The sequence below is a fragment of the Meles meles genome, chromosome 10 (assembly GCF_922984935.1).
Source record: "Meles meles chromosome 10, mMelMel3.1 paternal haplotype, whole genome shotgun sequence".
NCBI classification, from domain to species: domain Eukaryota; kingdom Metazoa; phylum Chordata; class Mammalia; order Carnivora; family Mustelidae; genus Meles; species Meles meles.
The window spans coordinates 42,144,630-42,166,979 of record NC_060075.1 but is presented as its reverse complement, the minus strand read 5'-3'; the positions used below and the strand labels follow the sequence as shown (position 1 = coordinate 42,166,979).

At 37.7% G+C, this 22,350-nt stretch overlaps 1 protein-coding gene across 2 annotated transcripts in view; it reads right to left on the bottom strand.

Moving 5' to 3' along the window:
- The window catches only part of KIAA0895 (KIAA0895 ortholog), a 60,880-nt gene extending 47,143 nt beyond the window's left edge, over positions 1-13,737 (bottom strand). The window contains exons 1-2 of one of the 2 annotated variants that reach the window (XM_046020590.1): positions 13,462-13,737; positions 2,558-3,252 (exon numbers count right to left, since the gene is read on the bottom strand). In XM_046020590.1, coding sequence (XP_045876546.1) covers positions 2,558-3,252; positions 13,462-13,486 — 720 coding nt within the window. In that variant the 5' untranslated portion in view covers positions 13,487-13,737. The remainder of the gene's footprint in view (positions 1-2,557; positions 3,253-13,461) is intronic. The other variant, XM_046020591.1, reaches the window with a different exon arrangement.
- Positions 13,738-22,350: the final 8,613 nt, after the last annotated feature.

Genomic DNA, 22,350 nt, shown 5'->3' with positions numbered 1-22,350 from the left:
CTGCCAATCTATGCATTTTAGAGGACCATGGTCACTCACTCTCCAACAAGGGTGTAGATTGCCTGCCACAGAAGGATTCAGATCTTGACACTAGGAAGACGATCTACTAGAGACTGCTAGAGACTCCACTTCAGGGTAGAGGCCAGAGACCAACGGGCGACTTCGCTATCCTGGCCTCTCTCTGTGCAGCAGGTTTCTGAATCCTGAGACTAGTTCTGAAGCTGTGCTTTTGCTTCACAGCTGGGGAGGGGAAGGACGTATGCCATCATGTCATAATTCACTGAGATGCTGAATAGGAATTTAAGCATATTTTATGGCTGGCTTTTTCTAAAGAATCTCTTTTATTTGATTAAAGTGGTTTAAACAGTACACTAGGCGTTTATTGGGAGCATCCTCCCAAATGGTGGCATTTGAAGCAGCCATCTAGGACTGCTGGTGCCAAATACTCAAGAAACCTAACTACAGGTTTATCTCCTCAAGCTGGAATTGAGTTAAAATAGACTGTAAAGTCATAGGTCAAGTAGTGTCAATTCTCAGTCTGTGGAGCTGCTGATGCTTCCTAATTGTCTTCCATGGAAATGAGAGAACATTCATTTTGATCCAATGGTGGAAAATGTCCTTCCCAACTGGCCGGGGTTAGGATAGGAGACCAAATTAAAGAATATTAGTAAGTAAATTTCAGTCATCTCTTTTAGCAATAATGGGTGGAAAAAGCAAATAGCATTTTTATAATTAACATAAATTTTATTTTTTTAAATTTTATTTATTTATTTGAGAGAAAGAGAGATCACAAGTAGTCAGAGAGGCAGGCAGAGAGAGAGAGAGAGGGGGAAGCAGGCTCCCTGCTGAGCAGAGAGCCCGATGCTGGGCTCGATTCCAGGACCCCGGGATCATAACCTGAGCCGAAGGCAGAGGCTTAACCCACTGAGCCACCCAGGCACCCGTGTAATTATCAAAAATTTTAAATGAGACGAGATCGGGCGCGTTCAGGGTGGTATGGGAGGGAGACAAACCATAAATGACTCTTAATCTCACAAAACAAACTGGGGGTTGCTGGGGGGAGGTGGGATTGGGAGAGGGGGAGCGGGCTATGGACATTGGGGAGGGGAGGCGAACCATAAGAGACTATGGACTCTGAAAAACAACCTGAGGGTTTTGAAGGGTCAGGGGTGGGAGGTTGGGGGAACAGGTGGTGGGTGATGGGGAGGGCACGTTTTGCATGGAGCACTGGGTGTTGTGCAAAAAGAATGAATACTGTTACGCTGAAAAAATTAATAAAAAGGGAAAAAAAAATTTTAAATGAGTGAAAGCCCTATTCAATCAATTGCAATTTCCAAACAATAAAAAAAATCAGAAAATGACTGCCGAAACAGGAATAAAAATAATATCTGACCTTTTTATTAGTGTTTGACACAATCCCACCACATTTAAGTAAAAAGTGAATACTCATTAAAAATCTAGAGAAGTATATGAAAGGTTTCTTCTAACCTGTTATTTTAAGGAAAAATAAACAGAAAGACTAAAACTATTATAATCCTAAAATTTTAAAGCTTTATTTACATAAAGGATTCAAAAGACTGATCAGATTCTAGGTCATTTCTAACAACAAAAAATCTGCTGGCCACAAGTACTTCCAGGAATTGTACTGTAGGAAAAATGTTAAAATAAGGCATACACCACAGGCAAATGGAACCATGCAGTTTAACCCAGCCTACAAACGGATTTCTAATCACTCAGAAACCCAAAATGAACTTCATATATTATAAAAATGTATAGAAAGATAATTGAACAAAATGTGGTCTACCTGCATGATCTCAACACTATGCCCTTCAGCCAATTTCCCTCAATAATTTAAATGGATTTCAAAGTTTCTTAAGCCCTGTAACACACAAAACTATGTGGTTAAGTGTCTAAAATGAGCAATTTGGAAAGTGTTGTTCATATCATTTAAATCATGATTTGCTACCCTTGAAAATAATTTTTAAAACTCCATTATCTTCTTCTTTAAATGAGTGCTGAAATATTTGACGATGATAAACAATTTCAGTAAAGCATTAAAAAGTTCATGGGCAAGTATCCAACCTAACTTTCCAAAATGCCTCTGGAGCCTAAGTAAGGTGGGAATGTAATACAACAGGAGAACTAAAAGACTGTATGATCCATCTAAGGCAGACTCAAAACCAAGTAGAAAACACAAACGCAGTGTGAGCTAACAACACTTATCTGTGGGTTGGCTAATGGACTGCAAGTATTTAACTCCCAAATGAAAGCCTGGAACCAGAATCTGAAGCTTTTCCCAAATATAGTTGCTTCCTGTCACAAAGTCTATCTAAGAGACTCTTCATAGATTCAGACTAGTGCAAAGTAGTTTACATAAAGGCTATGGCACTCACCTGAAGATTTCCTGTCACATATTCACATGTCCTGGATGGGAGTTAACTATTGCATACAAATACCTGAACTATTTTTTAAAGTCTTTTTTTTTCTTTTTCTAAGATTGCAGATAATTGCTTTAGTTACATAGAAATGAAACGCCACTACTGAAGTAGTGTTTTACCTGTTTAAGAAATCGGTCTGATGCATTGCTGTGTTTGGCTAACACACTTGGCAGAGATGGGTTTGCATATTCAAACTGAGGATTGTAGGTATAATCAGATTTGAAGAATCTCAGTTTCTCTTTCTCCAAGTTGGTGGGCTTTATAGCTGTCAGTATACAAAATTTCTTCCCAGAAAAGTCATCTCCTTTTTCAAAACTTCTAGACAACTGAGGCTGCAGCTTTGGCTTTGGCAGAGCAGAGAAATGGCGTCGCTTTACTTTGTTTTTGGGTTTAGGTGGCAGTACTATGCTGCTCCCTGTAACAGAGATATCATGTGTAAACTTTAGAGGACTCGACACTGAACTAGTGACAAAGACACCAGGCTGCCTTTCTAGGCAATACCAAGTACCACTGCTCATCATAGACACCGGGGCTTTCATCTTGCGAAGATCTTTACTACGAGAAGAACTAGAAGATTTGCTGGGTTTTCTACATCTTTTGGAGTAGGTGGAGGAAGACTGTTTTTGTGAATGATGCTTTTTCTCCTCTTTGCTCTGTAGTAGGACATTGTAACTACTGGTTCCAGTTGTGAAAATGTCCTTTAGTATCCCAGAAGATAAATGTGAAATGCTTCTTTTGCTGTCAATGATCAATGACTCTTCTGCATTTAGAACAGACTTCTTAGCGAGTTCTTGCTCAGGCCAGTGAAGCTTTTCTGTGTTAATAAACAAAATCAAAACAAAAGAAATAACAAAGATACCAGATGAAGCAAATTGCTTATTATACAAAAAGTATTCTGAAGGTTCTGTAAATTGTATAATTTTGCAACAATCTTTAGAAAAGATTTTTTAAATATTAAAATATGTTACTACACTTTGGTCATGGTAGACAATGTCACTTCTATACAAGCATATACATGCTAAATTATCTATAAAATTATCAGCTTCCAACTATTAGATGATCAAAGTTTAGTATCAATGTGAGATAATATACATAAATAATTTGAATCGTCAACTCTAACAAAGAATACGACTTCACAGAAAGGATATAATTTTCAATAGTGTCACCAATATCAAAGTAAAATTGAAGGCATTTTCAAAGCCAACACAATCTTCAAATTGGATGCTATAAATAACGATAGCCATAAGTAAAAGAAGGACACTGCCTTATTTATCTCAAAAAATCATTTTTAAAATTAAATAAATGATATGTGTATGTTACAGCATGTTTTAGTAATGTCACTTGATTGGTTAATTTTCTGAACTCTAGGCTATAGGTTAATATGAAAGAAAACTAAGATTTTTTTTCTTGCCAAGTCTGAAAAAAATTATAATTACTATCACATAGATATTAGAATATCATGTGATAAATGAACAAGAGGTCAGTTTTGCCTTTAGATTTCACCAGTGCTTTAAAGAGGTATGAATCACTTGATATATTGGTGGTCATGCACTGCTTTAAAACTGTGTTGACCTGCATTCTTTCATTCCAGAAATAAATGGAATACTACTAATTAGGTAAATGGCTGTGAGAAACATCTTTATAAATCCATCGTTCCTGCCTTCAACCAGCTTCTAATCTAGCTCTGAAGGCAAGGCGGTCCTATGAAGATCTGAATAATCATCCAAGGTAGTGTAAGTTTAAATGTGAAAAATAGAAAATACAGACAATAACCTAGAAATCAGAGAAGGACAAAAGCAATATGAAGAGAAACAGATGAGATTGCACCTAGACCCTTAAGAACTTTCAGATTTAATTCTAAACTGACAAAATGAGTTTGTCTTAAATCCTACTTACCAAAACTAGATTCCAAGCTGACTCCTATCTACAAATCCGATCTCTGGCCAAGCCTGCTTATAAACCTTTTCTACAAATGATATAATTCTCTACAAATGACATATAATTCTCTCAACTAGTTCTCTTTTCCAAGTCTCACTGGACCTTTATGCCTCTAGCCCCCAACCTTTGGCTCCTACTATGGAAGCATTTTCAATGCTACCCAACTTGGACAGATACCTGCCTTGCCAAGAAACATGATTTCAATTTTTTGAAAATTTTCTCCACATTCCTCTGTCATTCATTCATTTAAGATCAGACATTCAGGAATCCTTTCTATAGTAAGCAATGGCAAATACTAGTAACAATAATAACGACAGATACCATTTGTTGACACTTTTATAGGAGTTTGGGATTTCACAGAAAACTATACATGTTATATCACTTGACTCTCAGAAATATTAAATAATTTGCTCAAGGCTATATAACAATAAAATAATAAACTGCAAACCGATTTGAATGCAGTTGTATGTGATTACAGACTCCATGCATGTTGTGTTATGCATGGCCATTCGTTCATCAGCACATGTTCAATATTAAGTCTGCTACATGCACAGCACTGCACCTTTTCTTCCTCTGCCCAGAACACAGACCCCAATAAGACATGGTAATCTGAATAACCAATGTAATAAGATAGGTACCAGAACTGTGTTTTATTCATTTCTGCCAATACCTAGTATGGATCTGGAAGACATTTAATAAATGTATACTGAATAAATGAATGAATGAATGAATGAATGACAGGATCCTAAACATATCACTCTCCAACCATTCTAGATAAACAGGATCTGTGGTTCTAGAACCATTCTATAGTTCCAGGAGATCAGTGCAGAAGTGAAAATACAACAGAGAAAAACCCTGAGCCAATGGTTCTTAACCAGAGACAGTTGTGCCCCCTGCCTAAGGGAACATATGGCAGTCCTGGAGACATTCTGGTTGTCACAATGAGGAACAGGTACTACTGGCATCTTGCGGGTAGAGCCCAAGGATGATGATAAATATCCATCAATGCATAGGACAGACTTCTATGACAAAAATATCCATCCCAAACTGGTGCTATGATAAAGAAACCCTGCCCTGAACATAAATTTTTTAAGCTTAGAAGTCATAGGGTTTAGGGCAAAGACCTGGTTAAGTACCAGATCAAAAATGGATAACAATCCAAACATGTAAGGTATTTAAAAGTCCTTCCAGTTAATATTTTCTAGGCCAACATGTTAAATTTGAATTCTGGTGTCTTAAAGATAACATAAAACCATAAATTTGCAGGGGCTAAATGCCTACTACATGTACAAGCTGAGAGGTAGGAGCAAGATTGCACAGGGTCATGTAGAAGGTTGACTGCACAAAGAAGACATTCAATAAATGGAAAAAAAAACAGCCAAAAATAAAAAGAACAAATAAAACTTTCAGTATGGGCTGGTAGGTCTCAGTTCCTTAGGAGTTTTAGACTTAAGTGTTGCCAAATGATAGTCCAAACTGGGCAGGCTGGGCAAACATAGGCTAAGGAACACCAGAACCCAGGCTGTAGCCTAATGCCCATGAATAATGTCAGTTTCCCTAAAAAGACACAATTTTACAAGACAAGAGGTGATCAGGAAAGGAAGACTGAAATGGACACTAAAAGGGAGAGAACAAGAAAACTGAGATAAGAATAAAGGCTATTCCAAACTTAGAAAAGTCAGGTGAGGAGTAGGCACAGACAGGAAGGTAAAGGGAGGTAATCAGGTTCTTTTCTCATTTGGTCTTCATAATAAAAAGGGAGAAAGTTAAACCAAATTAAATACAGTAAGTAAGGGGCGCCTGGGTGGCTCAGTGGGTTAAAGCCTCTGCCTTCGGCTCTGGTCATGATCCCAGGGTCCTGGGATCCAGCCCCGCATCTGGCTCTCTGCTCCATGGGGAGCCTGCTTCCCTTCCTCTCTCTGCCTACTTGTGATCCCTGTCTGTCAAAAAAAATAAATAAAATCTTTTAAAAAACAACAACAAAAAACAGTGAATAAAACTATCCTAAAGAATCCAATTTTGATGTCATATTACCTCTATGTTTTGTTGATTTTCTTTAAAAGATTTTATTTATTTATTTATTTATTTATTTGACAGAGAGAGCGAGCGCGCGCGCACGTGGGCGCACAAGTAAGCAGAGCAGCAGGCAGAGACAGAAGGAGAAGCAGGCTCTCCACCTAGCAGAGAGTCCAATGCGGGGCTAGATCCCAGGACTCTGGAACCATGACCTGAGCTGAAGGCAGGCGCTTAACCAACTGAGCCACCCAGGTGCCTCAATTTTGTTGATTTTTTTTAAAAAAAATGAATATTCAGTGTAAAAATGTCTTCTTTGGTTCCTAAGACTTAGTGGCTCTATGACCACAGAGTTCCAAGAGTTCTTTTGTTTTGTCATAAAGCATCAGTGACCCCTAAATTCAGAATTTCATTTCATCTCAAACAAAATATACATTTCAGGATACTTAACAAAAGTCCTAAACCATCTGCCAAATCCCTCAGTGGGGAGTGGAGAATGGGAGAGAGGTGACAGTGTGTGTAGGGCAGAACACTTTTCCCCCAGGGGTCATAGCATTTCAGCTCACTTGCTAATTATCTACCTGAGAGGTCTAACATCAGTCCTTTTTAAGCTCCATCTGCTGATGAGTAAGGTTTGGGAGTGCCAAAGGTGTATTTATTTAATAAAATACCAATCTTGCCAAATGCTGATCTCTCATGATGTTCATAAAAGTGGGATAGGTGATCAAATAACTCACACAAGATGAATATAAGTTAATTTCTCAGAGTCACACTGATCTTATTTCAGTTGCATTAAAATGTACTAATAGAGGCTCTAAAGGTTGTTTTCGTAATTTTAACTATTATTAAGAAAAAATAACTTTTAAAAATGCATAAAAACAGGGGTGCCTGGGTGGCTCAGGGGGTAAGCCTCTGCCTTTGGTTCAGGTCATAATCTCGGGGTCCTGGGATCAAGACCCGCATCAGGCTCTCTTCTTGGTGGAGAGCCTGGTGGAGAGCCTGCTTCCTCCTCTCTCTCTTTCTGCCTGCCTGTCTACTTGTGATCTCTCCCTCTGTCAAGTAAATAAATAAAATCTTTTTAAAAATGCATAAAAACAATAAAACGTCAATAAGTAGATTTCATTGAAGAATATCCTATTCTTTTCTTGAAAGAATTCTTTTAACAAGAATTCTTTTCTTGTTAAAAGCATATGCAGGCTTCTTTGAAGGAAGTGAACTCATTTTCTTTCAAAAAAGTAATAAGGCAATCAATCCTACTTTCTTATATTAAAAGTCACTATATGACATTTTAGCCATCCGCAATCTACTTCACTATAACCTTAGAGTAAACAAAAATAATTTGTTAATCAAAGAAATCATTCACCCCAACCTGATTATCTTGAAGGAAAAAAGGAAATCAATTAAAATTGATACTAAGTATATTCACAAGTAGGTGAATATACTGAAATTACCAACACAATGAAAGCTTAATTTGTATCTAGAACAGGAGAAAAGGATACCAGGACTCCTGGCTTCTCTTTCCAGTTCTTTCAATGACCTCTCTGTAATATATCACTAAACCCCATCAATGCCCCATGTTCCTCATCTAAAGGAATGGGAAAGAGAGAGACTCACTAAACTTTATTTTTTACAACTGTGAAGAGGTGAGGTTTCACAGTAATTATGGCTGAAAGATTAGATCATCAGAACCAAAGCCTGGTGGAAAATACCATTCAATCAATTTTGACCCACCAAATGGCAATGTCATACAGTTCGCTAATACTGACAAAACCTGACAGCCTGACATAATTCTATGTAACAAGACAATAAGTTGCTTGATTACAAACAGAAGAATAGGCAAAACAAAACAGTATAGTCCCCAGACAAAATTAACACTTTAATTTTATCAAGTACTTCTTCATCACTTAAAACTCAAATGATAGAACACCAACAGCAGAAAAAAATGAACTGTGGTAACTTATATACCAGATTACTATATTGCATTGAAGCAGCAGCTGAGGTTGCAAGCAACAATACAGATGAATCTCACAGACAATACTGTGCAATAGAAGCCACATCAAAAGAGTACATACTGTATAATTACATTTTTATGCAGTTCAAAAACAGGCAAAACTTATTTATGGCATTAGAAATCAGAACAGTGGTTACCACTGAGGAATGGGTTATAACCTAGGAAAAGGCACCAGGGTACTAGATGCTAGAAATGTTCTACATTTTCATCTAGGCAGTGGTTACGTTACATATGCACAGATTCATTGGGCTACACATTTAAGACTTGTGAACTTCAATGTATCTGAGTTACACCTTAATCGTTTACATGGTATATGAAAATATCAGTATCTCTGAAAACATACTTATTGCCCAATTTGTCTGTATTATAACAGATAACCTACTAATTTTAGTATCTCTAAATTCAACAGAACCCAATATAGTTTCTCAATCGTAAGTTAAAAAAAGAGAGAGAGAGAGAGATGAAAAGGCACTGCTCATGTCATTTAGGAACTAAGAAAGTCAAATTTACCTCAGGATTCCCAAAAATATCACATTCTCAGTTAGGAGCACGTCAGTGTTACTCAACTAGTAACGATTCTTTATAATGTGACGCTGTCATTTTTTGCTCACAAAGTGTTGTGTTATTTTACAGTCAGAAGTATGCAGGGTATTCTATAATGCCAGGAAATGATGATTGTGGTAAAAGACACCACTTTAAACACCATCTGAAGTAATGATAAACATGCCAGAAAATAAACTTCCCCATGGCTTTCCACTTAGGATGAAGACAAAACTCCTAACCATGGCATAAGAAGTCATTCATGGTCAGGTCACTCCGCCTCTCTGGCCTCCTTGCACCAAGTTCCCCTCAATTAGTCCACTCTAGTAGCTTCCTTTCGTTCTGTCAATCCCTCACACTCATCCATTCTCTCTCCAGACACAACACCTCTTCATACACTGTCTCCTATGTTTAGAGAGCCCTTCCTCCCCTATGTTAGACTAATTTTCACTCTTCCTTGAGTTGAAATAGCACGTGTTCAGTGATAACCTTCCCTGGAAGGTTCTTTGAAGCACTTATCACAGTTGCAGTTTTACATCTGTTTGTATGATGGCCTCTTCCATACTGAAATTGTAAGTCTCCTTATGGCAAACACCTGTCTGTTCTTGCTCGCTCCCTGCCTTGTTTATGAAAGGATGGCCAGAGAGGTAACCAGGAGAAGATAATATTTGAGAGAAGGAAAGCATACAGGATTTGAATGCCTGAAGGTTAAGAAAAAGAATCATACTAAGATGGCATTAAAAAAATGAAATAGTGGTGTTGAAGACAAGTTTTAACGGCAGGTGCCGACTGCCCTAACACAAACAGGAACTATGGGCCTAAGTGTATTCATCCCATATGGCAAAACAGTGACCTTAAGATGACTCTTGTCTCCAGCATTTTTAAACATTCACTTTTGTTACAAAGGCCCTTCATTTCTAGATGACTCATTAATCATTTCTTATCATTTACATGTCATACGAAATATGGGCAGTAGGAAACAATAATAACAATCAATATGGTTTCTGACAGCTTTCTCACTAAATGAGCTAGATGTCTTCTATCTTGAAAATTTTATAATCAAGTAAAGTATGATTTTTCCAGGCAAAACTTATTTACAGCTTGCTTGTGATAAAAACTTAAAAAACAACACCTGAGTAAACTATCAGATAATATACCACTGATGTTAAATGAGATTTTCATGTTGAACTTTGTGGCTTAAATCAACGTATAGTCATTGTAATAGTGTTGGTTTTTAAAAAGATTTTATTTATTTATTTGACAGAGAGAGAGACCACAAGTAGGGAGAGAGGCAGGCAGAGGGAGAGGGGAAAGCAGGCCCCCTGCTGAGCAGAGAGCCAGATTCGCAACTTCATCCCAGGACCCTGAGATCATGACTTGAGACAGAGGCAGAGGCTTAAGCCACTGAGCCACCCAGGCAACCCTGTAATAGTGCTCTGCCTTTCCTAGTGGTTCAAAACATGGTCTTTGGAATGGCTGTTTATTAGTAGCTTTGACCTTGACCAAGTTAATGTCTTTGTGCTGTAGTTTCCTTACCTGTAAATGGGGTAATACTACTACATATTTCATAGTATTGGTGTGAGGATTGAAAATGTTAATTAATATATGTGAAGTGCTAAGAACAGTGCCAGCTGTAGTAAGCAGACTGTGTTAACTACCAGTATGGTTATATTCAATACTATATTCAGCTCCTACAGAAATACTCCATAGTATAATATAAATGGGAAAATATTTAGAATCATTACATTTGGAATTCCAAGGTAAATTTAACTGTAAGCAATTACTTCTACATTCTAGTATCAACATTTTAGTAGTTTTAGTATAATAAACTATCTTTAAAAAGGTATGAGAAGACAAAGAAAAACTTTTTTTTTAAGATTTTATTTATTTATTTGACAGATAGAGATCACAAGTAGGGAGAGAGGCAGGCAGAGAGAGAGAGAGGAGGAAGCAGGCTCCCTGCCAAGCAGAGAGCCCGATGTGGGGCTCGATCCCAGAACCCTGGGATCATGACCTGAGCGAAAGGCAGAGGCTTTAACCCACTGAGCCACCCAGGCGCCCCCAAACAAAAACTTTTGATTTGATTCCATTTCAAACAGCACACATAGCATAGACATCTTATATTACTTCCCCAGTCAGCAGTTCTACTAGGACATTATATTTAGATTATATGAAATTGTGACTAATAAGTCAAAAGTAAGATATTATACAGGAAGAGATTTCAGAAATATTTAATTGCTTCACTCCTGAGATTAGAAACCACCAGAAGAGCATGGGCTTCTTAGGTATCAAGGAGTAGTGAGAGGATATCAACGGAAAAGGGGGGCATGTTTTCAGCTATATTCTCTTCATAAAGTTTCTAGCTGTCCAAATTGGGCTTTCTAGTATATTAGTGAAACTGCTTGTCATACAGTTCTGAAACTTCATTTATCTAGTTAAGTACTATAAAAAAGAAACTATTTCGAAAAACCACCTGGTCAATTACTTTTAATTATATTATATATTACATCAAATATAATATAACATATTATATTTATATTAAAATATTAACTTTATTTATAAATGCCTCAAATGGCGGTTTTAACTCTTACTGAACTATAGAAACTCACTGCGAAATTATCTCAGGGTATGCAACATGCAGAGTTGATTTTTGTCGCTAAATTACAGAAATGGAGTTGAGACAAGAGGAAAGAGTCTACTATTTCATAAAGCACCTCTCCTTAAACTTCCAACTCCACCTACTGAAAAGGAGGAGATCCACTTTCTTTTGCTGCCGGTTGGTCAGAATAGCCACTTTCTTTCTTTCTTTTTTTTTTTTTTTTAAAGATTTTATTTATTTATTTATTTGACAGGCAGAGATCACAAGTAGGCAGAGAGGCAGGCAGATAGAGAGAGGGGTGGAAGCAGGCTCCCTGCTGAGCAGAGAGCCCATGCGGGGCTCGATCCCAGGACTCTGGGATCATGACCTGAGCCAAACCAGGCTTTAACCCACTGAGCCACCCAGGTGCCCCAGAATAGCCACTTTCTAATACTATTATTATCATAATCGTATTCTCTTTCTACAATGATTGGTTTTGAGAAAATTATTCTAATTGATATTACTGCTAAACCGTTGCCTAAAAACCTTCACTTTGACGGAATCAAACTATATCTTTCTCCAAGGCACTGGTTTTCAAATGGTGAGGGGAGTAATTTTGCCATCTAGGGAACACGTGACAATGTCTAGTGACATTTTTTGGTCGTCACAACTATGTGTGGGGTGGGGAGCTTGCTACTGGCATCTAGTGAATAGAGACCAGGGATACTGTTAAACATTCCACAATGCACAGGACAGTCCTCCACAGCAAAGGATTACCCACTAATTCAATGTTAATAGTGCCAAAGCTGAGAGACCCTGCTCCAAAACAAAAAGAAGGTATGGTATTTTTAAGTACCTTTCAAATTTTTCATTGTAATTTAAGATGAAAAAAATAGTGTCTACATCAAATTACATTTTAAAAAACTCTAATGCTAATTTAAGTTGCTTCTTAGATTTTAGATCTTGTGCTTCCTATCAACATAAGTAACGATGAGATTAAAGTACAAGATCAGCTCCCTATTTTAAAAAACCGAGGACATAAAACACCATAAAATTAAGACCACAAGTATTTTCATTGGAAAAGAATTCAGTTTAGAATTTAAAAACTGATAGAAAAAAATGGTCTGTTTGGTACTGCAATGCCTGATAGTAAAAAATTCCGGCCTTTTTTTGACACTAGCTTAAGGATTAGGCATATCCCTTTACTCTGTTGTTTTTCGTCATGATACTGGACTACCATGAACCCGGTCTTGCAGAAATGTTGATACAGGAATAAATGCCAGGATAATGGCCAAGAAAAGCCTTCTAATATGTAAGATAATATTTAAATGGTTAACATCCATCCTTTTTTTTTTTTTTTTAAATAAAAGGCAAGTAAACTTTCTAACCTGGGGTCTGAACACCCATTTCTTCAGGTTGGTATAATACAAACTCTATAGTGACTACTACTAATACAAACTCAAAACGTTCTCACTGACTTAAGCATAGAGAGAAATAACACTGTAAACACTCATACAGGAATGTATTCTTTTGCTTAGCTCTGATTTTTCTGAACATTCTAGAAAATTAGACGCCAATACCCTATAATACCTAATACGCTTTCAGATATTTAGACAGCGCATTTTTAGGGCCAGTAATGTGTATATCATAATTTATTTCCCTAGATTCCATGGCACGTGCTTACTGATAAAAAGCGACAAAAGGAAAGGGGACCCGGTCTTTTTCTGTCTTCCCTCCGCGCATTTTCCCCGAGCGCCTCCACCACGCTGCGCACTGTTCCTGGCGCCGGGTTGAGCGCCCGCGCCCCGCGCGGAGCCCACATCCTACCGTTACCTCGGCCTCCGGCCGGTGGGGGCCCCTCGTCGCCCCACACCCGCAGCCACCGGCTCGGAGGACGCTGGCCACTCCTGCCAGCCCAAGGGCCAGACCTTCTCAGCACTCACCCGTCACGCGAATGGACTCCAGCATCGTCCAGCCGAGGCCGCGGGCGGCTGGCTGGTTCCACGAGCACGGGGGGCGAGGACCAGCGGGAACCAGACAGACTGCCTCTAGCTTCTGGCCTGGGCCTCAGAGGTGGGTCCCGGTGGGAGGCTGCTCTCCGCGACTTGAGGCAGGATAAAGCGGATAAGGACAGACGAAGAACGTTAGGACACAGCTGTGGAAAGCGCTCCCTCCAGCCCGCAGGTGCCGGAAGGTACACACAGCGGCTCTACAGTGGACAGCTGCGTTGAGAACCCGCTGCCGTGACGTTGCCGCTCCCCCGTTGCTAGGAAACGCTCCTCGCCGTTCGCTTGCGCCGCACTTCGCCGCGCCTGCGTGCCGCTTGGGGCGCTAGCGCGCTGGCGGCCGGACTCGAAAGGAAATGAGAGAAGGGAGGGAAAACTACAACTCCCGGCGTGCACAGTGAAGGCCCGTGCTTCAGGGGTCTGTGTGGGCTGGGCCCAGGGAGAGGCTTGGGTCTTCCGCTTCTGGAAAGGCGCATTTTGTCGAATAATTTCTATAGACGGTTGTACCGTATTCAAGAGGATTTAACACTGCAGCAGCTTCGCAAGAGAGAGTGTGACATGACAGCTCCCGCTGTGCATTGCAAAACCAATCTCCTCCACCCTTTGGTTAAAAGGTTAGGAAAACTAAAACAACTAACTTTAGGTTGAAAGGTGTTAATAGCATCTTCATTATTTGAGGAAACTGGAATACATTATCAATTGAGTATTACAGCTTAATAGCCTTAATACTAAAACACAAAGTTTTATTTTTTTAAGATTTTAGTTCTTTATTTGAGAGAGAGCGAGAGAGCGCATTGAGGAAGAATGAGAGGGAGAAGCAGGCAGGCTTGATCCAGAATTCTGGGATCATGACCGGACCTGAGCAGAAGGCTAGCGCTTAGCGGACGGATCCATCCAGGCGCCCCTAAAATACGCATTTTAATTTATGATTGTGCAACTGATACCGCTGGATGTTTTCAGTTTGTTATTCCCTGGAAAATGTAGAGACTATACCATTCAACGTATTTTTAGAGTCTGATGTGTGCAAGGTTCTAAGACAAGCCTGGAGGACATAAGGTAAATGAACTAAGTCCCCCGAGCTTACAGTTTAAGATGAGCTCATAAGAGGGTCTTGGCACTGTCAAATGTCTTGGCCACATTTTCTCTTTACCCTTCCTCAAGGTTGAGACAGGACACAGAAATCACTGAAATATGTTTTCAAACTCAGGAACAAAAGTTATGTTAACATTATAATCTAAGAATGACAGAAAATGTGTGAGGATTTGTAATTTTTCGATCAGTTAGGAGGGAACAGTGGAAATTTAACTATCACAAATAGTAGATGACCTTAATCATATTCTGTCTCAAACTCCTGTGAATACTATCTTCAAAATATATCCAGAATCCAGCCACTTTTCTTATCATCACTGCCACCATTCTGTTTCCAGCCACCATCTCTTCTTGGATTATAGCTATAGCCTAAATGATCTCCATATTTCCACCCTTGCCTTCTTAAATTTATTCTCAAAATTCAGTGGCCAGTGTGATCCTGTTGAAAAGTCAGATGTCACTCTTCAGTGCAAAACACTTCAATGGCTTCCATTCTTACCTATGAGGTCCTTTATGACCTAACCTCCTGTCATCCCTTTGATGTCATTTCTACTCTCTGCCCTGGTCTCTTCCAAACACATTGGTCTCCTTGATATTTCTGAACAATGTCAAGCACTGTTTCACCTCAAGGCCTTTGTAACTTAGGATTCCCACAATCTGGAATGCTCTTCCCCCAGACAGCCAATGGACTAGCTCCTTCACCTCCTTCAGGACTTGATCCAAACATCACTTCTCAGGGAGGCCTTTCCTGGCCATTCAATTTAAAATTCTACTTCTTTCTCAGATTTCCTACCCTACTTCTCTGTTTCCTTTTTTCCCCTTAGTATGGAACAATAATTTAATCAAATATTTTATTGATTTATCTTGATTTTCTCCAGCTTTCAAATAAAACTTCCATAAGTGAAGTGATTTTTGCTTGTTCACTGCTATATCCCAACATCTATAATAGTGCCTGGCACATAGTAGGTACTCAATAAATATTTGTATATTAATGAATAAGTAGACAATAGAAAGTATGCATTTTCAATGATAACTCAAAGAAAATAGAATGATATAAAATGGGATGTAAAGAAAGAATTTTCACGTTAGAGCACTTGATAGTTTTGAGCAATGAATCTTTGCATTCATAAGGGCAGTTATTCCTGCAACATATGTCCCACAGAAAATAAAAGGCTATAAATGAATATATATCTATCTTCCTTATGTAACTTAAACTCCGAAACCTGCCTTCCAAGTTTGCTATAAAAATGCATCTATTACCACTCCAAATTTCTAGTTTTTAAAGTCATTGCAATTTAAGAATTGTTATTTCTCAAAAAAAGACTCCTAAAAGATGTTTAGAAGTCATATATTCAGCATTTATATAAAGAATTTACTCTGAATGTTTTTACTAAAGCATACTTAATCATATTGTCCATTTTCATTATATTCTGAAGAAATCAAAATGTATGTATTTGCATATAAGGTATTGGGCTTAGTACTTTTAGAGTACATTATAAAACATGATACTTATCCTCAAGAAACTTAATGACTAGTTAGGAAAGGGTTTATACACACATACACACACACTAAATTTAGAAAAGGATGTGCCCTAAATGTTTACCTCCCTCAACAGATTTGGCACCCCTCTAGTTAGATGCATCTAGAACATTATTTCATTCTTTACTTTTAAAATTGTTTTTTGGGGCACCTGGGTGGCTCAGTGGGTTGATGCCTCTGCCTTCGGCTCAGGTCATGATCCCAGGATCCTAAGATAGAGCCCCGCATAGGGCTCTCTGCTCAGTCAGGAGCCTGCTTCCTCCTCTCTCTCTGCCTGCTTTTCTGCCTACTTGTGATCTCTGCCTGTCAAATAAATAAATAAAATCTTTTAAAAAAATAGTTTTTATGGTCACTCTATGTATATTTCCTTGTGGATAATTTTGATTTCTTTTTTAAAAGATTTTATTTATTTATTTGACAGACAGAGATCACAAGTAGGCAGAGAGGCAGGCAGAGAGAGAGGAAGGGTAGCAAGCTTTCTGCTGAGCAGAAAGCCCGATGTGGGGCTCGATCCCAGGACTCCGGGATCATGACCTGAGTTGAAGGCAGAGGCCTCAACCCACTGAGCCACCCAGGTGCCCCTAATTTTGATTTTTACATAATCTTTAGTGATAAGTGTTATTAAAGGTGCATATCAATTTAATCAAAGCATTTTGAAAAGATGTGTATTCTTTGTGTATCATTAGGCATTGAAGTACTCTTGTTAACAAATTTGTGAATACAAAGAGTTTATCTAATTTCTTACAAAACTAGTACTGTTATCAGCTCCTTTTACCATTCCTGCCTATGCAATTATTCATCCTCATCAAGCTTTGTACATCTGCTTTGTTAATTATTGATTTGTGCTATGCCTGCTTAGTATTTCCATTGGGTACAGCATCTGCAGCTGTCCACTTGGCTGCTTTTGAGTCAGCATTGTTTTTACATATCCGCCAGAACAATGAACAATTCCATCTTTCTGAGAAACTTTTCTTTATATCCATTTCTATGTAAACCATTAATATTGAGACAAAAGAATTGATGTGATTATCAATTACTACTCCATTTTCATAAAACTGATTTTAATAATTTATATTTATCTTTAAGGATGCACTTCCCCTCTTTTTAAAGTTTTACTAAACTTAGGTTTTCCAACAGTAGCTAAGGATGCCATTATAGTTATCTTACTATGTTATATTTCATTTTACTTTTATAGTCACTTTTACATACACTACTAATATTATATTGCAGATCATTTTGATTACTGAATATTTTAATGATGACTTCCATTCAATTTTACATATGAAAAATGATAGAAAAATAGGAATTTTGATAGAAATTCTTTTCTGTGTGGTGGGATTTTTATGTTATGAAAAAGAGCTTATATTTTTCTTATTTTATCAGTAACTTCTTTTTAACTCCTATGTTAATCTGTATATTCCATGTACATGATGCATAGTAAACTTTTCATGATCCATGGAGTTTCTGAAAAAAAGTCAAAACATCTCTGTAATAAGAGGGGATCATTTTTGTTTTTGTTTTAGAAAACAGATCAACAACCTCTTTTTAAAAGACTTAAACACATTTGATCATTTACTATGAAAGGGGAAGTTGTATAGTAAAGACTAAGAAAAAGGAAGAGAGAGATGGCAAAGACTGGAGAAGGCTGCTAATTAATAAGTATTGCTAATGCTAGTGGAAAGACAATTACAGTATTTCACCTTCTACAGAAAAGGTTCATATTGGTGAGGGCCGATCAAGTATACATTATGCTTGAAACTGAGAAAAGGTTTAATTTCTTAAGAAGTTATCTCAGTAACAAAAAGAAATTAGAATAATTAAAATAATATTCACTTAAATTTTAGATAAGAATTTAAAAGATGGGGGGGTCGAAGTTTCTAGAAAATATTTTTTACTTTCCTTCCTGTTTATTGGAAGCAATTCTATGTCTTTGAAAATATATGAGTTGAGGAAAATTCATCTGCAGCAGTCTGCCATTGTAAAAGAACAGAGGAACTCTAATCAGAACACCTCATTCTAACAAACATTAACAGAAACCTCAGGGCAAGCTGTGAACAATGTTTTTTGACTCATAAAAGAGAAAAAAAAAATCCAAGGAATGGTTGGTTTCTGTGGCTTTTGAAAAAAATTTTGAGTGACTTTTGAATGCTTTCAGGATGTCTGTATTGAAAAAATGGAATGTTTTCAGTATGTCTTTTTCAGGAGAATGAAAAGCATTAAGTGGGAGACAAATCAAAGAACGCTTTGTGAAACCTTCTCTGCCTTTTCACCTCAATGAAAATAGAACAGCACAAAAATCCTGAAAAACACTGATTTTTTTTTTTTGATAGGTTGTTTTGTTGTAAATGACTAGGGGAGGAAGGATATTTTTTAATCAGATAAAAAAATTGCCTGCCTTTATTATATTTTGCAAATATCATGATGTGTATTAGTATCCTTCTTCCACAAATTTGTTAAGTGCCTCTTATATACAAGGCAAAAGATGATGAAGAAGATATGATACCTACCCTCAGAGAACTTACTGATAGTGCATACACACATATGTAAACATGATGTATACATATCAACCAGTCTTTGAGTACATACATCAAGGATGCTGTGGTGAGAGTCCCAGTTCTCTTAGAACATATGTTACAGTGGGAGAAACAAACAAGAATCAAGTTAACCAAAGTATAATTATAGATAGGTGCATGAAGTAATGCTAGATGGTGACTTGTCCTAGGCCGATTTGAAAAGGCCTCTTTGACAAAGAAGCTTTTGAGCTGAGATCTGAAGAGTCGACCACAGTAAATTTGGCTGGGTGGGGGTGGGGGGAGAGGGTTTCGGGGAGACAAGCATTCTAGGTGGAGGGGATTGTAAATGCAAAGCCCTGAGATGACAACGATCTTGACATGATCCTGGAACTAACTATATGAAGGTCAGCATGATTGCAGTCCAATGAGCTGGGGCAAGTGGTGGGAGAAAAGATCTCAGAGGTAGGCAAGGACCAGAAAAAGGAATTTGGACTTTATTCAAAATGCAATCAGAAGCTACTGGTTGATTTTAAACAGGGCAGTGACATAATATGGCTTATTTGTTTTTAAAGATCCGCACTGACTGTTCTGAGGACAATGAGTAAGAGGGTGAGAATGGAAGTGGGGAAACCAGATAGGAGACTTCACAGTGGGCCAAGTGAGGGTGATAATGGCTTGGAGTGGAACAGGAGCTGAAAAGAAGCAGAGTAGTAGAAGACCCAGCATATACTTGGAGGAGATGATCAGTAGGTTGAGTATATGGGGAGGAGAAGAAGAAGGAATTGAACATGACTCCTGGGTTTTTGGCTTGAGCAACTGAGTGGATAGTAGTATTATGTATGGAAATGAAAAAGATGAGGGAAAAACATGTTGAGTGGGGAATTCTATTTTGGTTATGTTAAGTTTAATATGCCAGTTAGAAGTCCGCATCAGTATTTCAAATAGGTGGTTGGATATTAGAGTTCAGAGCTCAGGAAAGAGATCATGTTAAAGAAATAAATCTGGGAGCCATCAGTATAAGGACAGTATTTTAAATCAGTGGGACTGATGAAATCACCCAGGTGAGTGTATATAGGTAGACAGGAGAGCTCAGGGTAGAATTTAGAGTTTTTAGTCATTTAGTTATGGAGCAGAGGAAAAGGAGCCAACAAAGTTCTTTTCTCAAATATACATATTTGATAATATGTATATATTATGTATATATAAATGTATATATGTATATATATGTATATATGTATATATATAAAATATACAATATACACATACACACACACAAACACACATGCAGAGTATTATATACATAACTATACAACTATATATATGTTTGTATACATGTGTTTTTTTCTGACTTGTTTAAGATTAGCTGCCAGACATGATGACATTTTACCCCTAAATACTTTAGATTATGCACATATATATGTAAATATGTGTATCTATGTGTGTGCGTGTACAGAGAGAGGGAGAGAGAGAGAGAGAAAGGGAATGAGAATAAACCAAATGTAGTAAAATGTTAATACATTATGAATCTGGTTGAAAGCATCTTGGAATTCCACTTTTCTCTATGTGTACATGTATAAAACTTTTGCAACTTTTCTCTAAGTCTGAAATCATACCAAAATAAAGTAGTGCAAATTGAGTACTGAAGTGGAAAATGAACTGGGTGGGGAATCTTCCAAGACATAAGATTCAACCAGCCTCATATAGATATATCCAAAGGTGCTGTGAGGGCATTTCAATAGCAGGATCAAGGTGAGAAAGCCATGGATGTAGCAGAGCAGGGTATGTTCAGGAAATAGCAAATGACTGAGAGTTGTCTATTCTTGGAGTTACTTTCCTTGGCATTAAATATTAAGCAAAATGAGTAGTAAACTCATTTGCTGAGAGTAAGAGAGTGGGATGGGAAACTGATAAAAGAATCTGATAGGGATTTAAATGGATAAGAATGAGAGGATTCTGAGCAACATGAAACATTCAGTTAGTTGGGATAAATTTGAAATGGAATTGGCTCAATGTTTAGCAAGCCAAGAAAAATAGAAAAAGAAGGTTAGAAACCAGAAAGTTAAAAGCAGCAAGGACATGGGCCCAAGGAAAATGATATTGAAATGGTTTCTCTTAGGATTGGTTGGGTAGGGAATAGGTAAGACATAAAGGAGTTGGACAGTGTTTTCGGGAGAGACATGGAAAGGGCCAATAACAAGTTCTGAAAATCTTAGTCATAATCTTCTTGTTTCCTCATGTGCTATTTTAAGGGGCTGAATTAGGTGATCCTTACCAGCTCTTAGTTTTTTTTTTTTTTAAACTCCCTTTTCTCTTAGCCTCCTTTTCACAATAGATCAAACTACTTAGCATGTGGCCTCATAGAAAAGGGCAAGATGGGAGATCAGGGCTAATCAGAGAATGGGCTATAACATTTTTAATTTTATGAAAAATTAGGAAAGGAGACAAACCATAAGAGACTCTTAATCTCACAAAACAAACTGAGGGTTGCCAGAGGGGAAGGGAGTATGGAGAGGGTGGTTGGGTTATGGACATTGGGGAGGGTATGTGCTATGGTGAGTGCTGTGAAGTGTGTAAGCCTGATGATTCATAGACCTGTACCCCTGGGGCAAATAGTACATTATATGTTAATAAACAAATTAGGAAAGGAGAATATACTGAAGGTTAGGGTTACGGGGCTTGCAGTGTTAGCAAGAGTGAGCTGCAGTGGAGAAGAGGTAAGGATTTGAGATTACAATCAGGAGGCCAGTTTTGGGGTTTGAAATCTTAGACATGGAGTCTTCCAACTATCAATTAGCAACCAAGTATGGCCATACATAAGATGGCTGAGCAGAAGACAGGAGGACATCAGTCTAGTTAGAAGGTTTGAGGAATTATGACATCAGGGTGGAAGAGACTGTGGTTTCTGAATGTTTATCAGCAAACATTTCTCAATGGCCTGTTACATGTCAGGCCTGAATGGTCTGAGAAAGACCAGGATGGTGCCTGACTTCGAGAAGCATGGAAGTAGAGAGTAAAGGTGGATGTCACAAATGCCAAAATTTGGGAGTATTAATGAGAGAGTAGAAGAACCCCTGTCTAAAATTACTGTGTGAAGAGAAATTTTTGAAGTGTTTGGAAGATAAAGAAGTTCATGACAGACATCAATGGAGTACAATGAATCTTCTTCTGACATCCATTTTAAGAAGATTTTATTTCTGATATCCAGTAGAGAGACTTTGATGTTTAAGAAACATAGGCTTCTGCTACTCTGTAATATTTAAGAACTGCCTTTCTTTAATATGGATAATTTTAAACATCGAAAAATAGGCTCTGTGAATATAGCTTTAAAAAATCCAGGTATGAAAAGGTAAAGTTATCAATATATAAATTATACTGTGAGAAGTACATAAAAGAATTGTTCCTCTTTATGAAAGGATTTGCTGTAGTCCTTTAATTATGAATTCTCTTAATACCCTTCCTCACCACTTGAGAAAGTAAAAAGGAGATTAAAACTGTATAAATTTTGAAAATAGTATGACTGTAGTTACTTTGGGTTTTAAGAACAGTACAATATGTTCAGAAAGCACAATTTGTTTTCCTTCACTTTGGAATATGAAACGTTTTCATTGATTAAATTAGAAAAGAAAAAAAATCTGATGCTAAGAAGCATTAAAATGTGATGCTAGGGACCATTAATAGCAAAGAT